Raw genomic sequence first — 20,858 nt, forward strand, 5'->3', positions numbered from 1 at the left:
TCATTTAGAAAAGGTCTCTGCTACCTCTCAACGCTCCTGTAAATATTATATAGACCAAGCAGCCATTTTTATAGGTCACAATTTATGAGAGACAAATATCAAACACAGCATTCAGTGGGATGGGTTGTGTTATGGGTGTAGTTGGACCCATTGTACGATTTACAGCTGCATCCTATGTCAGTTTTATGGGTTAATTTGACTGTATTGATCTCTTGTAATGCATGTACTATTACTCATGAAGCACTTAGGGGGGTAATAGAATGAATAAAATAAATATCACACAGCTTTATTTAAGATCATGCTGTCCCTTATATTCTATATAATGACGATACGGCCAATGCATAGGAACTGCAAAGTCAAAACACATTAAATGAGTTGGTGTTAAATCGTGTAATAAATGACATGTAGAAATGTGTGAAGGTCTATTACATTTATGCCGATGACAGCAGACAAAAATCATTTAGCTTTACTTACTATAAATAATTAAAGTCAATACACTTACAGAGGCTAAACAAACCCAAGGTGATATTTAAACTGGAAAGAAACAAATGCTCACACACACATGACGTATAGTTGTTTTCAACAGTTTGTGCTGAAAACGGTCGTTCTTGTTTTTTTCTACAGAGAAATGTGCAAATGTGTTTATCATAAATCGTAATTATCTTATTATCCTGTCACACTTTATCTACAACATACTGATATAGTCAATTGATTAACCATGTATCTCTGAATAAGATTTGACAATGGCTCTACCTATTGACCTAGCTCAGTTACTACCATCTCGTGCTTGTGTCTGTCATATATATATATTATTTTTTTTTGGGGGGGGGGGGGGGGGGGGGGGGGGCAGTATTTACGATGTACTATAATTATTATGAAATTATATGCAATCGTTTTGTAGTTTGAGGCTAAATTGTTTAGACTTTTAGCAAACACTTTTATTTGGATAATGAGGCTTTTATTTTGAAACGAGGTGAGGTGCCACGTCACACAGGAAGTAATCCTCCACTCCAGGTCAATGTTTATTTACATCGGAGAGGTGAAGTTCAAAGCTAATTTACAACTTCAGCGTCTTGGACTACAGATTTTATTTTCACATTGCACGGGGCTTTGAGTTACTAACATCAGCACAATTGATATACGTACCTGATTGCGTCGTGAACCATGAGTGCAATACTCCCTCGTATCGAGCAGCTATCGTCCAGAGTTGTGCGAATCCTGGGATGCAACCCTGGTCCAATGACACTACAAGGAACCAATACGTATTTAGTTGGAACGGGGAAAAGGTATTTTCGTTTTGTGGAAATGTATTCCACACCTGTACTAGCCTCGCATTTCCCCTCTTGGACAGCATTGCTTCATGCGTGCCTATCCATTTTCAGTTGAAGGTCTAATGTAGTACAATTTTATTGAAAGAGTGTTATGGATATGGAAACTACACAAAAGTATCAAACTGCATGAATTAAATTCAGACCATTCTTGTTTTAAGGCGAGTGTTGATAGACACAGGAGAGCCTGCCGTCCCTGAGTACATCAGCAGTCTCCAACAAGCCTTGAGCCAGTTCAACACTGCCATCCAGGAGATCATTGTCACCCATTGGCACCACGACCATACAGGTGGGGTGATCGACATCTGCAGAGACATTACTGGAAGTGAGTGACAGACACCTGACGATAGTAACTGTCTCATTTTGTCAGCCACAGATTGACAGCTTCAGAGGCGTTATGTGCTTTTTGTTGACGCTGACTCAGAAAGCCACACATCACTTGTGTGCCTATGTGCTTTTATTTCTCCACGCAGGTTCTGAGTTACAAGTAAGTAAACTCCCTCGCTCTCCCCCAACTGACGAAAGAATAGGACCAAGTAAGACGTACACTTACCTGAAACATGGAGACGTCATAGAAACTGAGGGGGCCACACTGAAGTAAGTGTAACGTTACTGTGTAAATAGTGTAGTGCCAGTGTTTGACTTGGGCAGCAGCTCACCGGAGCTGAGTACCGGCACCTCCATTCTACTGCTTGAGCTCCTGCACCTCTTATAGAATGTTGGCTCAGAAGTATTGTGAAGCTCCTGCACCTAAATATAAACAGTCCCGGCACCTATTTTAGTCCAAGTCAAGCACTGTGAAGTGCATAAGCTTTATTATGGCTCTATGTATAACTGTGGGTGTGTGCATTTGTGTGCGTGCGCAGAGTCCTATTCACCCCAGGACACACAGATGACCACATGGCCCTTGTTTTGGAGGAAGAGAAGGCCATCTTCTCAGGAGACTGTATTTTGGGGGAGGGAACGGCCGTGTTTGAAGATCTCTATGACTATATGAAATCTCTGCAGATTCTGCTGGACTCACAGGCTGACCTAATATACCCAGGTTTGTTATTGAGCTCTAAAACACTTATTAAAACTCATGGGAATGCGTCCCAAATGGCACCTTATTCCCTATTTAGTGCAGTAATTTTGTCCATATGCCCTGGTAGTGCACTAAATAGTGAATAGGGTGCCAATTGGGACGTAGAGTGTGTCATTAAGTGGACACAAATATATAGATGTCTGAAGCCACATGACATCATGATTTGAGAGGCTCTTCTTCAGATTACTAGTTTACATTTACAGCTATGTCAACTATGCATAGGACTTGATACAAAAACATCTATGTTACTTTCTTCCCAAACTCATTTCTTTAGGTCATGGACCTGTGGTCCAAGACGCTGGTTCTAAGATCCAGCATTACATCAGCCATAGAAACCTCAGAGAGCAGCAGATCCTCAGTGTCCTCCAGGCAGCCGGAGGGAACACATTTTCATCTATGGAACTGGTCAAAGTCGTCTACAAGGTTTGTACATTACAACTTAAAGTTAGGGGCCCGGTTGCATAGAACATTTTAAGTGTTTTCCTTAATCCCTTAAGGAATAATTTCCCTTTATCTAAGGGAATTGTTCAAGGGCGTTGCATAGAGCCCCTCAAATATTTCCTTTAAGTAAGGGCATTCTTAAGGGGTTTTACAGGAGTTTGAAGACATGTATGGCAGAAAGAGTATCTGGTTACCATGGAAATGGCATGATTCACTGACTCGTTTTGTGAGATAACAAAATAGGACTTCTGCAATCAAGACAGGATAACCAAATTGCTTCAGAAGATAGTAAACCACATTTATTGAAGTTACTTTTTTCGAAACTTGTTTATATTACTTTCTAGTACGTCAAGCTAGCTTATAGAGTAGCTATAGCTACAATGGTTGCTCCACTAAAAGTTTAGTAGTTTAGTACGGTACCCTGCGTCACTACTTCATTGCTCCAGACCAGCGCAAGGGGGAGTTAGAGCACTGATTATGCTTTTGGATCCCAAGGCGCTACTGTGTGTCTAACTGAAAATGAATGGGCTACATAAACCTAAATAGAAACTGATAATTGTGCACGACTTCAGTATCACTTAATAAAACTGTTGTTACACTAAGGTTTTTATTCTAAGAGAAGCTTAGACTACAATTAGGGTGTGGAAATGTTAGGATTACTTTGCTCTTACTGTAGTACTGTAGCCTAAAGTCATGTTGTACAGCGCCCAAGTGGCGCAGCGGTCTAAGACACTGTATCGCAGTGCAAACTGATGCTGGTTCAATAACTGTGCCGGCCGCGACTGGGAGACACATGAGGTGATGGTAGGCTTTTGATTTCTCTCCCTCTAAAAACAGAAATAAATCATTCTAAATAACAAACTGGCTTTATTTACAAATTAGTAACAATGTCTCACCCCATGTTCAAGAATGGCCTTTTTCTCGCTCACTTTAAGTTATTTGAAAACAAAATATCGTTATTTTTATTTTTAAAACAAAGCAATTATTATTATTAAATGATTTAGAGTGATTAGATATTCTCACAGATATATTATTAACCCTGTTTTTCACAAGCGTAGCATGCTGTGAATTCTGCAAACGTTTCTAGCAGGACAATATATACTATCCACATGTTCCCGCTGTTCTTAGTGCCTGTCTGCACTGTTCAAACTAAAACAACGTAACTAATAATGGTGCAAAAAATGGCCCTTTAGATTTGAATTGGGTGGGCAGATATTATTAAATATTAAAGCATTAGACCTCTCACTAAAGGCGTCAGTCAAAAGTTATTCTTAAATCCGAAAAATTACATGAAAAGCGCACATTTGTAAATCCCAAACTCTAAAAGTAATTGGAAAGGTAGATACTAATTAATTGGGACATTGTGGCTTTTGGTTTCTCCAGAAATAAATAATTCTAAAAAACAAACTGGCTTTATTTACAAATTAGTGAGAATGTCTCACCCCATGTTCAAAAATGGCCTTTTTCTCACTCACTCTAGGTTAAATGAAAACAAAATCCTCTCTAAAAATACCTTAACTTTTTCAACAAAGCGATTATTATTATTATTAATTAATTTAGAATTGTATAAAAGCCCCTTAGATATTCTCAGATATTCTCACAGATTTTAACAAAAAATGCCCCTTAGATATTTATTTAGAATCCTCCAATCCCGCTGATCCTCAACACTGGGGCCCCACAAGGGTGCGTTCTGAGCCCTCTCCTGTACTCCCTGTTCACCCACGACTGCGTGGCCATGCACGCATCCAACTCAATCATCAAGTTTGCAGACGACACTACAGTGGTAGGCTTGATTACCAACAACGACGAGACGGCCTACAGGGAGGAGGTGAGGTCCCTCGGAGTGTGGTGAAATTGTTAGGTTTGATTACTCGTTGGTTATTACTGCATTGTCGGAACTAGAAGCACAAGCATTTCGCTACACTCGCATCAACATCTGCTAACCATGTGTATGTGACAAATAAAATTTGATTTGATTTTCTAAATGTAATTATTGGCGTAGAGTCACGTCATTGAAAAAAATATTTTTCGATATGCTGTAGAACTACTGTAGGCAAAATGAGTCTCACTAGTGTTGAGTAATGTGCTGTTAAAAGTGGTGTAGGTCTTATTTATTTAAAGAGAATTTTCAAGTTAGAAGCAATAGGATTTGAAGCAATAAATATTTCAGCATCGTTTTGCACTGCTCTGAGACAAGCATGGGGACTGGTCTTGATAAATCAATGCATTTTTTTTATTTTCACTGAATCTCTGTTTGATTATTGGGTTACACTGCAATTATGGTTTGGAAATGTTATGCCCCTTAGATATTAGTTTAGAATCCTCCAATCCTCTTATGCTGTAGCCTACTCCTGACCGTCACGTTTTACAGTGCCATATTTTCCGTTCCATCCTAACAGAAACCCTGAGGGTTTCGTTGTTCGTTTTTCTTGGAATAGAAACACCATAATATTAATCAAATGAATTAAGCTACATTTCTTAAAATCAGTCCCATATCCTATGTTCTTACAAAAAAGGTTTTAAATTCTCTAGTAATGCTAATATATATGGAAGACTATCAAATGCTTCTCAAAGATGCCCTCTGGTAGTCAAACTAGCACTAACTTGCATTAATGTTAAAAATGTTAAATAATGTGCCATAGAATTCTGCTACAGCCCGGAAGGTGTGCTGCAGTATGACACAACTTTTAAAGGAGGAACCACTGTAACTAGCCAGCTATCTTTATAGCCATGGATTGTGCATCTTCCATCGTTTAGCTAAGTAGATAGCTTTTTGATGTTCAAACTTTTGTAAGCAGAGCAGATGAAAGCAACATCCACAAGTGCTGTTTACATTGATATCCATACTGAATGAAGCTGTTAAGGGACTTTGTGGGGACCATAACTTTTTCACTTAATTTAAGGGGGAAATTCACCTTAAAATGTTTTGTGCAACTGACTTAACTTTAAGGGGAAACTTTCCCCTTAAATGTAACTTAAGGTGTTTTATGCCACCAGGTCCTGAACCTCCTTTGGTTACATTTGGTAAAATTCCTTGGTAACATAAGGTTGATATACGGTATGTGTAGATGCTGACCAAATAATGTTACATCATTCAAAGCCTACTAACACTGCTTTGCCTATAGAATTATATGGGTTGCATATTGGGTCACAATTTTGTTTTGAATGTTTGTTTTAGGACTGATGAAGATTTAATCAAAAGTGCATTACTGTGACTTGAAAACATGATGACATTTCTAAAGAAGGCAAATAATTAGTAGGAAAACCTAGATGCAGTATAATGTTAGCTACAGTAGCTAGCTAAGATTGAGGGGAGATCTCCAGATTTTATCTAGCTAATGTTAGCATTGCTAGCTATTTTTGAGTGCTATTTTTGCTAGTCATTTTACTGTGGCTTCGTCTACATATCTACCTCAAGTACCTCATACCTCTGCACATTGATCTGGTATTGTTACTCCCTGTATATAGTTCCATTGTTTCATGTTTTGTGTGGACACCAGGTAGATTAGCTTCACATTTTTGCAACAGAAAATGAGGATCCTAATAAAATACCAAATATCGTTTGTGTATTTTATTTTATTCCTTGTGTTAGTTACTAGTTTTGTATATAATTTTTTTAACTCTGCATCGTTGGGAAAGTTAAGCAATAATTTCACTATAAAGTATACACCAGTTGTATTCGGGGCATTCGAGGCATATTCGTAAGCAATAATTTCACTATAAAGTCTACACCAGTTGTATTCGGGGCATGTGATGGAAATAAAATTTGATTTGACGAACTTTGCTAGCTAATGACAACATTGCCATCTGACTAAAGTAAATTTGAAAACATGATGATAATGGAAAAGTTTCTTCCTACTAAATACTCTGTGTACTAGCAATGTCATCATAAGCCCCTATAGTGTAATTTAGGCAAAGTCATTAGCCCCTTTTCAAAGTCATTAGTCCCTGTTCTACTTTTGAGCATCAATATGGCTGCGGTGGCTGTGGGATGTTGACAACAATGACAGAGGTGCAACCCATGAATTAGAGGTCTTCACGGGTCCAACAGACCCAACATTTTGAGATCCGACCAGGTCTGGGTCCTAAATTCAGACTTTTGTCTCGGATTTGGGTCGGGTCTGATATAATTGCCACGGGTCTCGTGTATGTGCAATTAAAATTGAGTTACCGACTGGACCTGATTGGACCCGTCCTCTGTTCATTTAATATGTGTGAGGTGATGAGAATTACGCAAGCTGAATGATCTGTGTCAGCCAATTGGCACTCAATAAAACATATAGCTTATGTCCAGCTGAAACTGGTTCCGGCTGCGCACTTCACGTGTGCCTGCTTTTAAATGTGAATATCACACAGTGAACACCTAAGCCTAATAGACCCATGCATGCAATGCCCTGATGCATTTGGTGCTCAAATCTCTGACAGCTGAACCATGAGATGGACAATTATTGTTTTAGGAAAGTAAAAACCATTAAAACAATAGGCTACAAGGTTTTGAATATGCTACACATTGTGTAATTTGTTATAGGTAGTTTTTAAGGACCCGTAACTGTGGATCATTTGGGCAACATCGCTTGTTTGTTGGTGGTGCTGGCAGCGCCCGGTTGGTTTATTTTTTGCTCTTTTTACTCTCGGATCTGCATTGGTATCTTGGATCCGAACAAGCACGGATCTGCTTTGGTATGTTTTTTCAAGGGGCCTTTTCGGAACGGGTCTGACTGTCTTACCCGGAACGGGTCTTACTGTCAACTTTTTGCACCCTTGAAAACCTCTACCATGAATAATCTACTTTGTAACCCATTTTGTAAAATGTACTTTTCTGCAAAAGGAGACACCTGAACATCTGCATAGAGCAGCAGAGGTGAACCTTGTGCATCACCTAAAGAAACTGGAGAAGGAGGGGAAGATAACTGTTGGTATGTCTTAATTTCACTTACATTACATTATGTTACACCATTCGGTTAATGTATTACCATTTTCCAGTAGTTAACATTTTTTCATTTCCTATTTTTCTTTCAGCTAGTGATGATTCTTCTCACACCAACAAATGGAAAAGTAATTTGTGATCAATGATTTAATCCGATTTATCTGTTGAAAAATTACATCCCTAACAAAGGACACATGTAATCTTGGATTCAAATGATTCACATTTCCCTGTCCCACACACAACTGAGCTTGTTTGACATGAAGTAAAGAGTATTTGCAAGAATCTTACTTTGTAATTCTTTATAGAACTGCAATTATTTAATGTCTGTACTTTATGTCTTAAGACAGCTAAAGGGGTGTTAAAATGTGGCACATCAATATAGGGAGCTGCAAATGCACTGGTGGGTACCCCTCATTTATACCCCTCATTCATCGACAGATAGCCTCAAGGTTCGAGGGTTAGGCCAGTAACCGAAATGTTGCTGGTTTGAAATCCCAGAGCCAACAAGGTAAGAAATCTTGCTGTGCCCTTGAGCAAGGCACTTAACCCCAATTGCTCCATTGGTGACCCTGGCCGTGACCCCAATTCCTGTTGCAGCTCAGGGGGAGTTGGGATATGCAAGAAACACATTTCCATTACAAACTTATACACGTGTGTAACAGGACAAATATAAGCAGCCCCACAAGTATTATTATTATTGCTAATATGCTGATCTTAGACATTTGGGCATTATGAGTTGTACTACTTTCAGAATGTTACTGTGGACAGCTTAACTCTGATATACTAAGATGAAGCACATTTAAACCCTGTGAAGTGATCTTATTGTTCCTTTCTATTGAGAAACCCAGATCAAACTGTATGAATCTATAATGTAAAATGTACAGATGCCTTCTAATAAATACATTGTTTTTCAATATAGAACAAACCGGTACTCAAAGTTATCATTCACTGCCTTTGCAATAATATACACAAATAAATATTTTGGGACAATGATCAATGCTAATACCAAAGCCACTGATTCATACCTGGCCAAGGCTTTCGACTCTGTCAATCACCACATTCTTATTGGCAGACTCGACAGCCTTGGTTTCTCAAATGATTGCCTCACCTGGTTTACCAACTACTTCTCTGATAGAGTTCAGTGTGTCAAATTGGAGGGCCTGTTGTCCGGACCTCTGGCAGTCTCTATGGGGGTGCAACAGGGTTAAATTCTTGGGCAGACTCTCTTCTCTGTATACATCAATGATGTCGCTCTTGCTGCTGGTGATTCTCTGATCCACCTCTACGCAGACAACAGCATTCTGTATACTTCTGGCCCCTCTTTGGACACTGTGTTAACTAACCTCCAGACGAGCTTCAATGCCATTCAACTCTCCTTCCGTAAAACTAAATGCAAGTAAAACTAAATGCATTCTATTCAATCGATCACTGCCCGCACCTGCCCGCCCGTCCAGCATCACTACTCTGGACGGCTCTGACTTAGAATACGTGGACAACTACAAATACCTAGGTGTCTGGTTAGACTGTAAACTCTCCTTCCAGACTCACATTAAGCATCTCCAATCCAAAATCTAGAATCGGCTTCCTATATCGCAACAAAGCATCCTTCACTCATGCTGCCAAACATACCCTTGTAAAACTGACCATCCTACCGATCCTCGACTTCGGCGATGTCATCTATAAAATAGCCTCCAACACTCTACTCAACAAATTGGATGCAGTCCATCACAGTGCCATCCGTTTTGTCATCAAAGCCCCATACACTACCCACCACTGCGACCTGAACACTCTCGTTGGTTGGCCCTCGCTTCATACTCGTTGCCAAACCCACTGGCTACAGGTTATCTACAAGTCTCTGCTAGGTAAAGCCCCGCCTTATCTCAGCTCACTGGTCACCATAGCAGCACCCACTTGTAGCACGCGCTCCAGCAGGTATATCTTACTGGTCACCCCCAAAGCCAATTCCTCCTTTGGTCGCGTTTCCTTCCAGTTCTCTGCTGCCAATGACTGGAACGAACTGCAAAAATCACTGAAGCTGGAGACACATATCTCCCTCACTAGCTTTAAACACCAGCTGTCAGAGCAGCTCACAGATCACTGCACTTGTACATATCCCACCTGTAAACAGCCCATCTATCTACCTCATCCCCATGCTGTATTTATTTATTTATCCTGCTCCTTTGCACCCCAGTATCTCTACTTGCACATTCATCTTCTGCACATCTACCATTCCAGTGTTTAATTGCTATATTGCAATTACTTACCTATTTATTGCCTTAACTCCCTTATCTTGCCTCATTTGCACTCACTGTATATAGACTTTTTCTTTTTCTACTGTATTATTGACTGTATTTTGTTTATTCCATGTGTAACTCTGTTGTTGTATGTGTCAAATTGCTGTACTTTATCTTGGCCAGGTTGCATTTGCAAATGAGAACTTGTTCTCAACTAGCCTACCTGGTTAAATAAAGGTGAAATAAATAGATAAACCAATAAATCATCACTAGGTGGCAGTGTTTATCAAGGAGAGGCAATAACTGAACTGTGGACAATGAGTAGAATGTCAGCCCATAATGGCATCGATTTTGTATTTAGGCCACAAGCAGAGAACCACTCAAGAAAAGATATTACCAATTGTCTTCCACTGTTCTTCACACTTCAATATACAATACTTATTTGGGATTTTAAGAATGTAATAGGCACCCAAATACATGTTTTTGTTGCCTGGCCTCTGCCCTATGAACTGTCTGTCTGCAACTAGATCCCCTGAAATCCCTCTAAGTAAATATTTTTTACAGGGTATAGAAAAGGATATGAAATAGAGCTAAACAGCTTGGAAGACAATATACAATACTTAAGTGCAAAGACATTAGGCAAACATGTCTACATTAGTTTCTCTTTCCATATGTGCAAAACCTTTCCCTAGCTCAAACCGTCTCAGTCTAATGGAGGAACATTAACAATTTATTGTATCAACAGCAGGTGTGGCCAATTAGTGAGTGTGGCTCTGTGGCTGCTATAAAAGCAGACACGGGTGAAGTAAGTAGCGTAATCAGTTCTAGTCCATGGAGGGTTTGGACAGAGGCTATGATTTGTGAGCTGTGCAAACGTTTGAACATCTGCCTGAGACGGCTTGACTGTGCCAAATAGGGGGGGGAAAAACTAATGTGAAGCGAGGCACTATCTCACTGTGTTTGTGTGTCAGCTTGTTAATTGACTCATGAAATGCAAAACCTGAATAAATTGGACTTTTTTTACTCCAAATTAAAATGAATTTAGGCCTAAATAAAAGGGTGTTTACTATTTAGTAGACTAGGCTACATTTTAAAGACTTCATAATGTCATGTTTATTTTAGTAAACAAGGAAGTACTATGGCAACCTATTTAAGTTTAAAATGCAGTGTAAACATCCTCTTTAGTTGTGGCTAACAAACTTTAACCGGGCATTCATTGCATTGTGTCTGGCTTTTAGCTGCTATGGCTGGTTGCAGTGTCATCATTCTTGCCGTCTGTTCTGTGAGCAGCAGTCTATTGTGGTAATGAGTGCTGATGCCCTGCGCGTGTGGGGGAGGACTACTGGTAAGATAAACAGGCACCCAGTCATCGCAGAGGAACATGGCGGCACTGCCTTTACATTGCCGTTTCCCGATTTCGAAGGTCCTGGCATAACAGTTTGCATTTATGGGATTTCAAGTTACGGTAAGTTGAGAGTAACTTACAACGGATGTGTTTTGTAGTGAAGAAGTATGTTTTTGTGCAGTTAGATAAAATATATGGTAGGCTATAGAATCCGTCATGTCAGTTTAGTCTTACCACTGGGAAGCGGCGTTGTCGCTTGTTGTCTGAAGCGAGATATTTCTTTAGGTGGTTCGGGGATGATTCTTACGCTAGACTAGTTTTGTTGCGAAGCGTTGCTGAGAATTCAATGAAATTGAACTTAAAATGTGTTTACGAAGCAATTTAAATGAATTGTTTTTGGTGGAGGAACATCGCCTGTGTTTCAAATAGAAAAGTTTAAGGAGATTATTTTTGGCAGATTCATTTGAAGGTATTGCACGACATGCCGATAGCGAACATGGTAAACTGCACATAGTTTGAGGTTTCTGCATCATGCAAAATAACTTATTGAAACCAAAATAACAGTTGCGGTTGAATAACCAAACGTCACTGTGGTTTACGAGTTTAAGTAGGAAATCCTCAGCAAGCTCGGCACCACATTTCCGATTGTTATTTAGTCTCAACTGTGTAACAACTAGAAATGCCTGCGATCGGAAAGGTGTAACATTGAGGTATGAGATCATTAAAAAAAGTACCCTAACTTTTCATCAACCTTTGACGGTGACGTCATATGGCGAATTTAATATAACAAGTGTTCCCACCATAGAGTGAGTTGTATGTGACACATTTCTCAAAAAAAACTCATTTGAGTTTGGCAATGAGATCTTGTAACCTAAGTTTTGATGGTTTGAGTGTATATCACCAGTCGTCACTCAACAGTTAAAACAAATATCGGAATCAGTCTAATTTTGTTTGCCTTGTTGCGAGAACCTGTTTTACTATGTATGCCGTGAATCACGATGACTCATTTTTTGAAATGCTAGTAAAAAGTGTGAGGAGCATGGAATAATGGCTCCAAAATCAAATACAGTTAACATTGAGAAGGGCCAGTGGGCTACCAATCAATTGGCCTGCAGAAGGTTGACCATATGGCAGGTGCATGTTATCCATAGTGAAATCTCACCCAATAAGTCAGTGCTATTAGTTTAAATATAAAGATTGGATGAAAAAAAAAAGAAAGCTGGATCTTGACCTATTGGTCTAGAATATATTGGTAGAGACTAGTGGTCTTTGTTGGCCCTTTAAAGACTATTTGTTCTCTGCTGCTGTTTTACAGAGTAGTGAACTTTGAAAGGTATTTCATTACACAGCAGCATTTCTTGTTCTTTTACTTTCCCTCTTCTCCTTATTAAATGCAGGAATGTTACATGAAAACTGAACATCGTTGACAGCAATAACAAGCAACTTAATATTTTTGTAGTTATTTTGAATATCTTATTTTGCTTATGATTTTAGAGCCATTTTTAGCCCTTAAATTTGCCATATAATAGGCTATGCCAAAGGCTTGGCATGTGCTTCTAACACCGTGCATTACAGTAAGTTATGTAGAAGGGATGCCATTGCATTGCTGTACACATTAAGAGCCTTTATGAGTTTGTCTGCTTTCCCAACGAATTATCCTTTGGCTGTATTTACACAGGAAGCCCAATTCCGATATCTTTTTCACTAATTGGTCTTTTGACAGATCACATCCGCTCTGAAAAAGCCCTGATGTTAAAAGATCTGAAGTGATTGGTCAAAAGACCAATTAGGCAGCCAAATTCTAAATATTTTTTCCACTATGTAAATGCAGACATAGTGGCTTGGAATCAGCAAACCATGTGAGCAATATAATAATGTCTGCACCAATGGCAGAGGAGCGGGATGAAGCTTGGGACTTGACAGGGTCGTTTTTCCATTAGCAGGTTTCTACAGGCTTAAAGGCCCAGTGCAGTCAATGCAGTTTTTCCGTTGGTTTGTATCTCATTGTACAACAGTTGATAAAACGAACACTAAAAGTATGAAGAAAAATGAATCGGTGTCATTTAATGATAGTCACTAGTTGGAAAATACAATCTACAGAGGACCTAATCAGCAGGTTGGGCATTGGAGTTTCTGCTTGCCTGGTGACTTGACCAGGTGGTCATTTAGTTAATAGACCAATAACAAAGCTAACTAGCGCTTTGGAATTTCCTCATCCCCACTGAGACCTCACCCAGACCGTCTTAGCAAAATTCTTGGCTTAAAGTTTTTTTTGTTGCCAAAAATATATTTATTTTAAATGGACAACTATTACAGTAAGGTACTTGATTGTTAACCAGACATGATTTATTGATATTGATATTGATAATAACCCGAACATGAAAATGCCATGTTAAAGGTGGTCCGTTGTTTTTTTAAAGAGACATAAGCCATTCCTATTTCATTGAGTTTATTAACCTATTTCAAAATAATCAGAAGTCTGATATTTGAAACACTGCATGATAAAAAAATGGAATGCCCCAACCCACCCTGTGCTTTCCTCCTGCCTTTTCAAATGGGCATTGACATTGCTGGGTTTTCCCCTGCTCTCTGTAATTGCGTTGCATGGAAAATAAGAAATTGTATACATCCATTCTTATGTGACCTGATTATGAGCGGTAGTGTGTACTATTACAGTGTGATTCATTTATCCAAAGCCCTTGAATGTTCATTCCAGGCTGCGTTCACGTGATTAATGGAAGTCTCTCTCTCTCGTGGAATTAAATGTTCTCGATCTCTTACTGTGAACCCCATACTCAGTCTTCAACTTGAAGCACTTCCTGTTGCTGCGTTGTTCAATTTATCGATTCCTGTGTGCGTGCGTTTTTAATAGGCTGTGAGAGTGCAGTGTTTCCTTTAGGGGGGATAAATAGCGAGGGGGGGATAGGTCGGGGGGACTTTTTAAAAGGACATTCTACTCTAAAATGAATGAAAATTAAACTATGCTGACATAATTTATACCTCCAGAAATGAGCCCCATAACAGGCTAGTGGTAAAATGATTTGTTAAAATTGGACCATGCAAATATCGGATGTACAAAGTTTCTGGATATTGGCGGGAACTGGAAGACGCTGTCGTACACGTCGATCCAGGGCATCCCAAACATGCTCAATGGGTGACATGTCTGGTGAGTATGCAGGCCATAGAAGAACTGGGATATTTTCAGCTTCCAGGAATTGTGTACAGATCCTTGCGATATGGGGCCGTGCATTATCATGCTGAAACATGAGGTGATGGTGGCGGATTAATGGCACGACAATGGGCCTCAGGATCTCATTGCGGTATCGCTATGCATTCAAATTGCCATTGATTAAAATGCAATTGTGTTCGATGTATGTAGCTTATGCCTGTCCGTACCATAACCCCACCGACAACATGGGGCACTCTGTTCCCAACGTTGAAAGCAGCTAACCGCTGGCCCACACAATGGCATATACGCGATCTGCCTGATACAGTTCTCCAGTGTGCCAGTGGCCATCGAAGATGAGCAATTTCCCACTGAAGTCAGTTACGACGCTGAACTGCAGTCAGGTCAAGACCCTGGTGAGGATGCAAGTAAGCTTCCCTGAGACGGTTTCTGATAGTTTGTGAAAAAGTCCATTGGTTGTGCAATCCCACAGTTTTGTCAGCTGTCTGGGTGGATGGCGTCAAACAATCCCGCAGGTGAAGAAGCCAGATGTAGAAGTCCTGGGCCGGCATGGTTACATGTGGTCTGTAGTTGTGAGGCCGGTTACACTCACTGCCAAATTCTCTAAAACGATGGAGGTGGCTTATGGTAGAGAAATTAACATACAAGCCAGAGAATTGAAAGTTAGCATTTCATGGTAAGGCCTACTACACCTGTTGTGTTGGGTGCATGTGACCAATGAAATGTGATTTGATTTTGACATTCTTGCAGTCAGCATGCCAATTGCACACTCCCTCAACTTGAGACATGTGGTAAAGGTCAACCTATTTATAATTTTTCAACACCGATTATTGGAGGACCCAAAACTCTGATACGGATTAATCGACCAACATTTTTTTATATATACATAAAGAAAATATATATTTATTTCTAATAACAATTACAACAATACTGAATGAAAATAAGGGTTCATTGTTAACTTTATACAATAAATAAAATCTATTTAGTCTCAAATAAATAGTGAAACATGTTCAATTTGGTTTAAATAAAGCAAGAACAGTATTGGAGAAGGTAAAAGTGTAATGTGCCATGTAAAAAAGCAAAAGTTTAAGTTCCTTGCTCAGAACATGAGAACATATGAAAGCTGGTTGTTCAATATTCCCAGTTAAGAAGTTTTAGGTTGTAGTTATTATAGGAATTATGACGCATCGACCATTTTGTATTTCATATACCTTTGACTATTGGATGTTCTTATAGGCACTTTAGTATTGTCAGCCTAATCTCGGGAGTTTGTAGGCTTGAAGTCATAAACAGTGCTGTGCATCAATCATTGCTAAGAGCTGCTGGTAAATGCAGTAAAGTGCTGTTTGGATGAATGCTTACGAGCCTGCTTCTGCCTACCATCGCTCAGACTGCTCTATCAAATCATAGACTTAATTAATTATAATATAAATACAGAAATACGAGCCTTTGGTCATTAATATGGTCGAATCCGGAAACTATCATTTTGAAAACAAAACGTTTATTCTTTCAGTGAAATACAGAACCGTTCTGTATTTTATCGAACGGGTGGCAACCCTAAGTCTTAATATTGCTGTTACATTGCACAACCGTCAATGTCATAATTATGTAAAATTCTGGCAAATTAATTACGTTCTTTGTTAGGAAGAAATTGTGACTCTGCTTGCACTGGACGCAAGACAAGTGATACAATAACATTGCCTACTAAAATGCATTTCTTTTAGCTAAATATGCAGGTTTAAAAAAATATAACTGTGTATTGATTTTAAGAAAGGCATTGATGTTTATGGTTAGGTACATTTGTGCAACGATTGCTTTTTTCACCCGTTTGGTGAAGTTGAAGTAGGCTGTGATTCGATGATAAATTAACAGGCACCGCATTGATTATATATTTATGTCACCGTTATTTAACCAGGTAGGCCAGTTGAGAACAATTTCTCATTTACAACTGCGACCTGGCCAAGATAAAGAAAAGCCAACACAGTTACACACAAATATACAGTCAATAACACAAAATAAAAATAGAAGCATCTACGTACAATGTGTGCAAATGTAGGGAGGTAGGAAAAAAATAGGCCCTAGAGGTGAAAATAAATACAATTTAGCATTAATACTGGAGTGATAATGTGCAGATGGTAAATGTGCAATTGGAGATACTGGGGTGCAAGAGGGTAAGTAATAATGTGTGCTATTGTGTGATTTATTTACAGATTGGCTGTGTACAGTGATCAGTAAGCTGCTCAGACAGCTGATGCTTAGCGCAGGACAAGCTAGTTAACTACACATGCTGGATGATATTACTAGGTTAACTAGTGATTATGTGAAGATTGATTGTTTTTTATAAGATAAGTTTAATGCTAGCTAGCAACTTACCGTGGCTCCTTGCAGCCACAAGGTCCTTTTGATGCTGCACTCGCGTAACAGGTGGTCAGCCTGCCACGCAGTTTCCTCGTGGATTGCAACATAATCGGTGTTCAAATAGGCCGATTACTGATTGTTATGAACTTGAAAATGGCCCTAATTAATCGGTTGACCTCTAATCTGCGGCATTGTGTTGTGACAACTGCACATTTAAGTGTCCTTTTTCCCCCCCAGCACAAGGTGCACCTTGATCATGCTGTTTTATCAGGTTCTTGATAATCCATAATCCAATCCCCCCCCCCCCCCCCCCCCCCCCCCCCTCTCCCAACACTTTCCCTGCTCACCTAAAATATAATCTGTCTCATCACAATTTAAATCACTCCCCAAAAATTATTTTGATGTAGAGTGGAATTTTACCCCAAGTTACCCTACCATTAATCCGTGTTAAATTAGCCCCACTCTCCCCTTTGCACTCACTGCAAATTACGGAGTGGTAATGTGCTTAACTAGCCTAGTACGAACATCCTGATCTCGCAAGCTTGCATTCTGATTCTCTACATGGATATCCATATTGAGAAACAGAATGTAAACTCGCGAGATCAGGATGTTTTGTATGAGGCTAGTGCTTAAAACCTCAAGGATCTGCCCCTTTTTTTCAATTTTTGCCTAAAATGACATACCCAAATCTAACTGCCTGTAGACCAGACCCTGAAGCAAGGATATGCATTTTCTTGGTACCATTTGAAAGGATGCACTTTGAAGTTTGTGGAAATGTTAAAGGAATGTTGGAGAATATAACACATTAGATATGGTAAAAGATAATACAAAGAAAAGAACAACTGTTCTTCTGTTCAAATTTTTGTATCAAGACTGCCCAAATAGTCTTTGTTTATTAATAACTTCATGTTTAAAATTGTGCACTCTCCTCAAACAATAGCATGGTATTATTTCACTGTAATAGCTACTGTAAATTGGACAGTGCAGTTAATTAACAAGAATTTTAAGCTTTCTGACAATATCAGATATGTCTATGTCCTGGGAAATGTTCTTGTTTCTTTTACAGCCTCATGCTAATGCCGTTAGCTCAACGGTCCCGTGGATGGGACACCGATCCTGAAGATGAACCATTTGGCTGCTAAAAACTCAGGTTTTAAGTTTGTGCATATTTAGGAGTTGAGAAACAAATAAAGTAGGAATGGAAAGCTGGGATCCCCCTCTTAATTATTATTATTTTAACAAAGGCCTTTAAAACTGCTGTTTTAACCGCATTTGCAAGAATTGTTGTGCATTGACTGCTTGTCCCTCACTATGGCACTTGTAACTTGAATGCGCCTCGAGAGGAATGTTTCTCTCACGTAGAACAAACATCAAGCCGAATAGGTTTGTCAGAGTTTTCTATTCATTACACATTTTGTTTGCAAAGGAAAAGTAACTGTGGACTGTTATAGCGTTTTTTTTGGGGGGGGGTGGCAATTTTGCCGTGGGTACAGCACCACATAAATGATTGCAACGGAAACACTAGAGTATGTGCAATAAGTGCCTCCGTCGCCACACACTAAGTCTGTCACCTGGATGTCACACTGCAGGGACGGGTGTCTCAGTGACTGTTCTGATTCCCCCCCGTATTAACTGCTTTGACCACAGACTTACTAACACTACCAGTGTTAACCCAACCGTCCAGGCAGTCACCACCTCAATGATAGTTAATGGATGGACTGCCAGTGCCACCTGACAGTATGATCTGGTTGCATCACTGCCTGGTACGGCAACTGCTCGGCCTCCGACCGCAAGGCACGACAGAGGGTAGTGCGAACAGCCCGGTACATCACTGGGGCCAACCTTCCTGCCATCCAGAACCTCTATACCAGGCGGTGTCAGAGGAAGGCCCTAAAAATTGTCAGACTCCAGCCACCCTAGTCATAGACTGTTCTCTCTGCTACCGCACGGCAAGCGGTACCGGGGCACCAAGTCTATGTCCAAGAGGCTTCAAAACGGCTTCTACTCCTGAACATCAAGTCAAACGGATACCCAGACTATTTGCATTGCCTCCCCCACTTCACCCTCTTTACTCCACTGCTACTCTGTTGTCATCTATGCATAGTCACTTTCCTAACTCTACCTACATGTACATACTACCTCAACTGACCGTGCCCCCGCACATTGACTCTGTACCGGTACCCCCTGTATATAGTCTCGCTATTGTTATTTTACTGCTGCTGCTTACTTGTTACTTTTATCTCTTATTCTTATCCATATTTTTTTGGAACTGCATTGTTGGTTAGGGGCTCGTAAGTATTAACATTTGATTTAAGGGGTCCATTCCTTTCTAGCATTCAGCAATGCTCTGAAAGAGCAATTACTCTCTTGAAATGGTGGTTGTAGCATACTGCATTGGGGAGGAGACTGGTTCAAATAGGGAATCTGTGGTGTTTGCACAGTCCACACACACACCGCACACAATTTGAATAAGTGTACTTGGTGTACTCACAGACAGTCTCAACCCACCATGGTAAACTGTTTGTCGGCCACACAGCAAACGATAGTGAATCAGACTGCAGCGGAATGAACCAGTGGCCTGGGAGCCAAGTCCAGGGTTGCATAACAAGTGCTAATTTAGTTTGAGCTGTGGCCATAATTCTGCAGCTCTGTGACGGGTCCTGGTGATAAAGTCGCCACTGTGCTACACTCTGTGTGAAGGCACTGTAGACTAACAGCCAGGCAGGCTTGGAACCAACCTCCTGTTTGTTTGGCTTGGTTGTAGGATTGTTTAGGGTTATTATTATTTTTAGGAATCCCACATTGCTGTGAAAAGGGTTCAGCAGTAGATGCTTTTTAACCTTGCAACTGCAGCACCAGTTGTTAGACGCAGTGTTCAGTTTGCCTGCTTGTTGTCCAATCTGGCAGGGTTTCCATGGTTTAGTCTGGATATATTGTAGAATTTACTGTTCTGGATGTGAAAAAGCCTCCCAATGAACTCTCAAGTCTGTCATGTTATGATAATACATGGGTGGTTATGGTGATTTTGAGTAATATCATACAATGTGATCATGATACCATATTGACATCGAAACGGCAACACCATAATAACAATAGGCTACTAAGGCTAGATGCTTTCTTTCCGGTATAATTCTGAATTAAAATAATTTTTATTCAAAACCAGCACATATTTCAGCAGTCCCATACAGTTCCCAGTACCTCAAGTTCACTCTGTTACCATCTGGTTGCTTAGTAACACAAATTAATCATAGCCTGGAAGTAGGTCTTGGGTGTGTGTGTGTGTGTGTGTGTGTGTGTGTGTGTGTGTAAAATGATTTAATGAACAATTCCACAAACTGTTTTGCTGTTTTTTTCAGTAGTCAAGTGTTGATACGGTCCCAAAATGTTTTGCATGTCAGTAATCAACTTTCAAAATACAGGTGTCACACTTGGCTAGGTGAACTGAACGAGTGTGCTCGCATACTCCCTTAAAAGACCTTTTGATTCGGAAAAACAAGAAAAAAGCGTCAATAGTACTGTTTGTACTAGCCATTAAATTAAACCTAATTTAAAAAAAAACTAAGATGTATAGTGCAGTATTTCACTAGTGGGGGGGAAAAAAAAGAGCATGAAAACGATTTGTCTCTGGTTGAATGACCAACAAACACTTAAAAAATCTCTACTGTTGACCAATCACTGACGAAGGGGCTACCCGACTATGGCTACCCGACTTCGGCTTGCCTCAACGAAAAATGTTGTGCGCCTGTACAGCTGAAAATAAACAGTGTCAAAGACCAAAACGAACAAAAATGGCATTATCATGTATGCACAAACTGTTTGATGGGAAGCATGTGGATGGAGGCTTGACTTGATAGAGAAAAATCTAATCTGATGTTAGATCTGCGCAGGCAGGAGGCAAAGTCTACCATGAGCTAGTTGGACAAATGAAAACGACAACAAATAGCCTGTTGATTC

General features: G+C 39.9%; 2 protein-coding genes across 4 annotated transcripts in view; both read left to right on the plus strand.

Moving 5' to 3' along the window:
• The first annotated feature begins 966 nt into the window (after nt 1-966).
• Nucleotides 967-8,705, plus strand: lactb2 (lactamase, beta 2). 2 transcript variants are annotated; one of them, XM_021613184.2, is made up of 7 exons: nt 967-1,286; nt 1,490-1,653; nt 1,802-1,925; nt 2,195-2,373; nt 2,687-2,835; nt 7,682-7,769; nt 7,873-8,705. In XM_021613184.2, exons 1-7 carry the CDS (start codon nt 1,165-1,167, stop codon nt 7,917-7,919), a joined length of 873 nt encoding a protein of 290 aa, XP_021468859.1. In that variant the 5' UTR covers nt 967-1,164; the 3' UTR covers nt 7,920-8,705. The 2 variants fall into 2 exon arrangements, with proteins under 2 accessions (XP_021468859.1, XP_021468860.1); XM_021613185.2 differs by having other exon boundaries at nt 1,490-1,617.
• Nucleotides 8,706-10,850: 2,145 nt separating this feature from the next.
• Nucleotides 10,851-20,858, plus strand: part of LOC110530268 (nuclear receptor coactivator 2) — a 75,690-nt gene continuing 65,682 nt past the window's right edge. Inside the window, exon 1 of one of the 2 annotated variants that reach the window (XM_021613188.2) lies at nt 10,851-11,479. The gene's annotated coding sequence lies outside the window, so the exon portion shown is untranslated. The remainder of the gene's footprint in view (nt 11,480-20,858) is intronic. The other variant, XM_021613186.2, reaches the window with a different exon arrangement.

The sequence above is a fragment of the Oncorhynchus mykiss genome, chromosome 8 (genome assembly GCF_013265735.2).
Source record: "Oncorhynchus mykiss isolate Arlee chromosome 8, USDA_OmykA_1.1, whole genome shotgun sequence".
Lineage (NCBI taxonomy): Eukaryota > Metazoa > Chordata > Actinopteri > Salmoniformes > Salmonidae > Oncorhynchus > Oncorhynchus mykiss.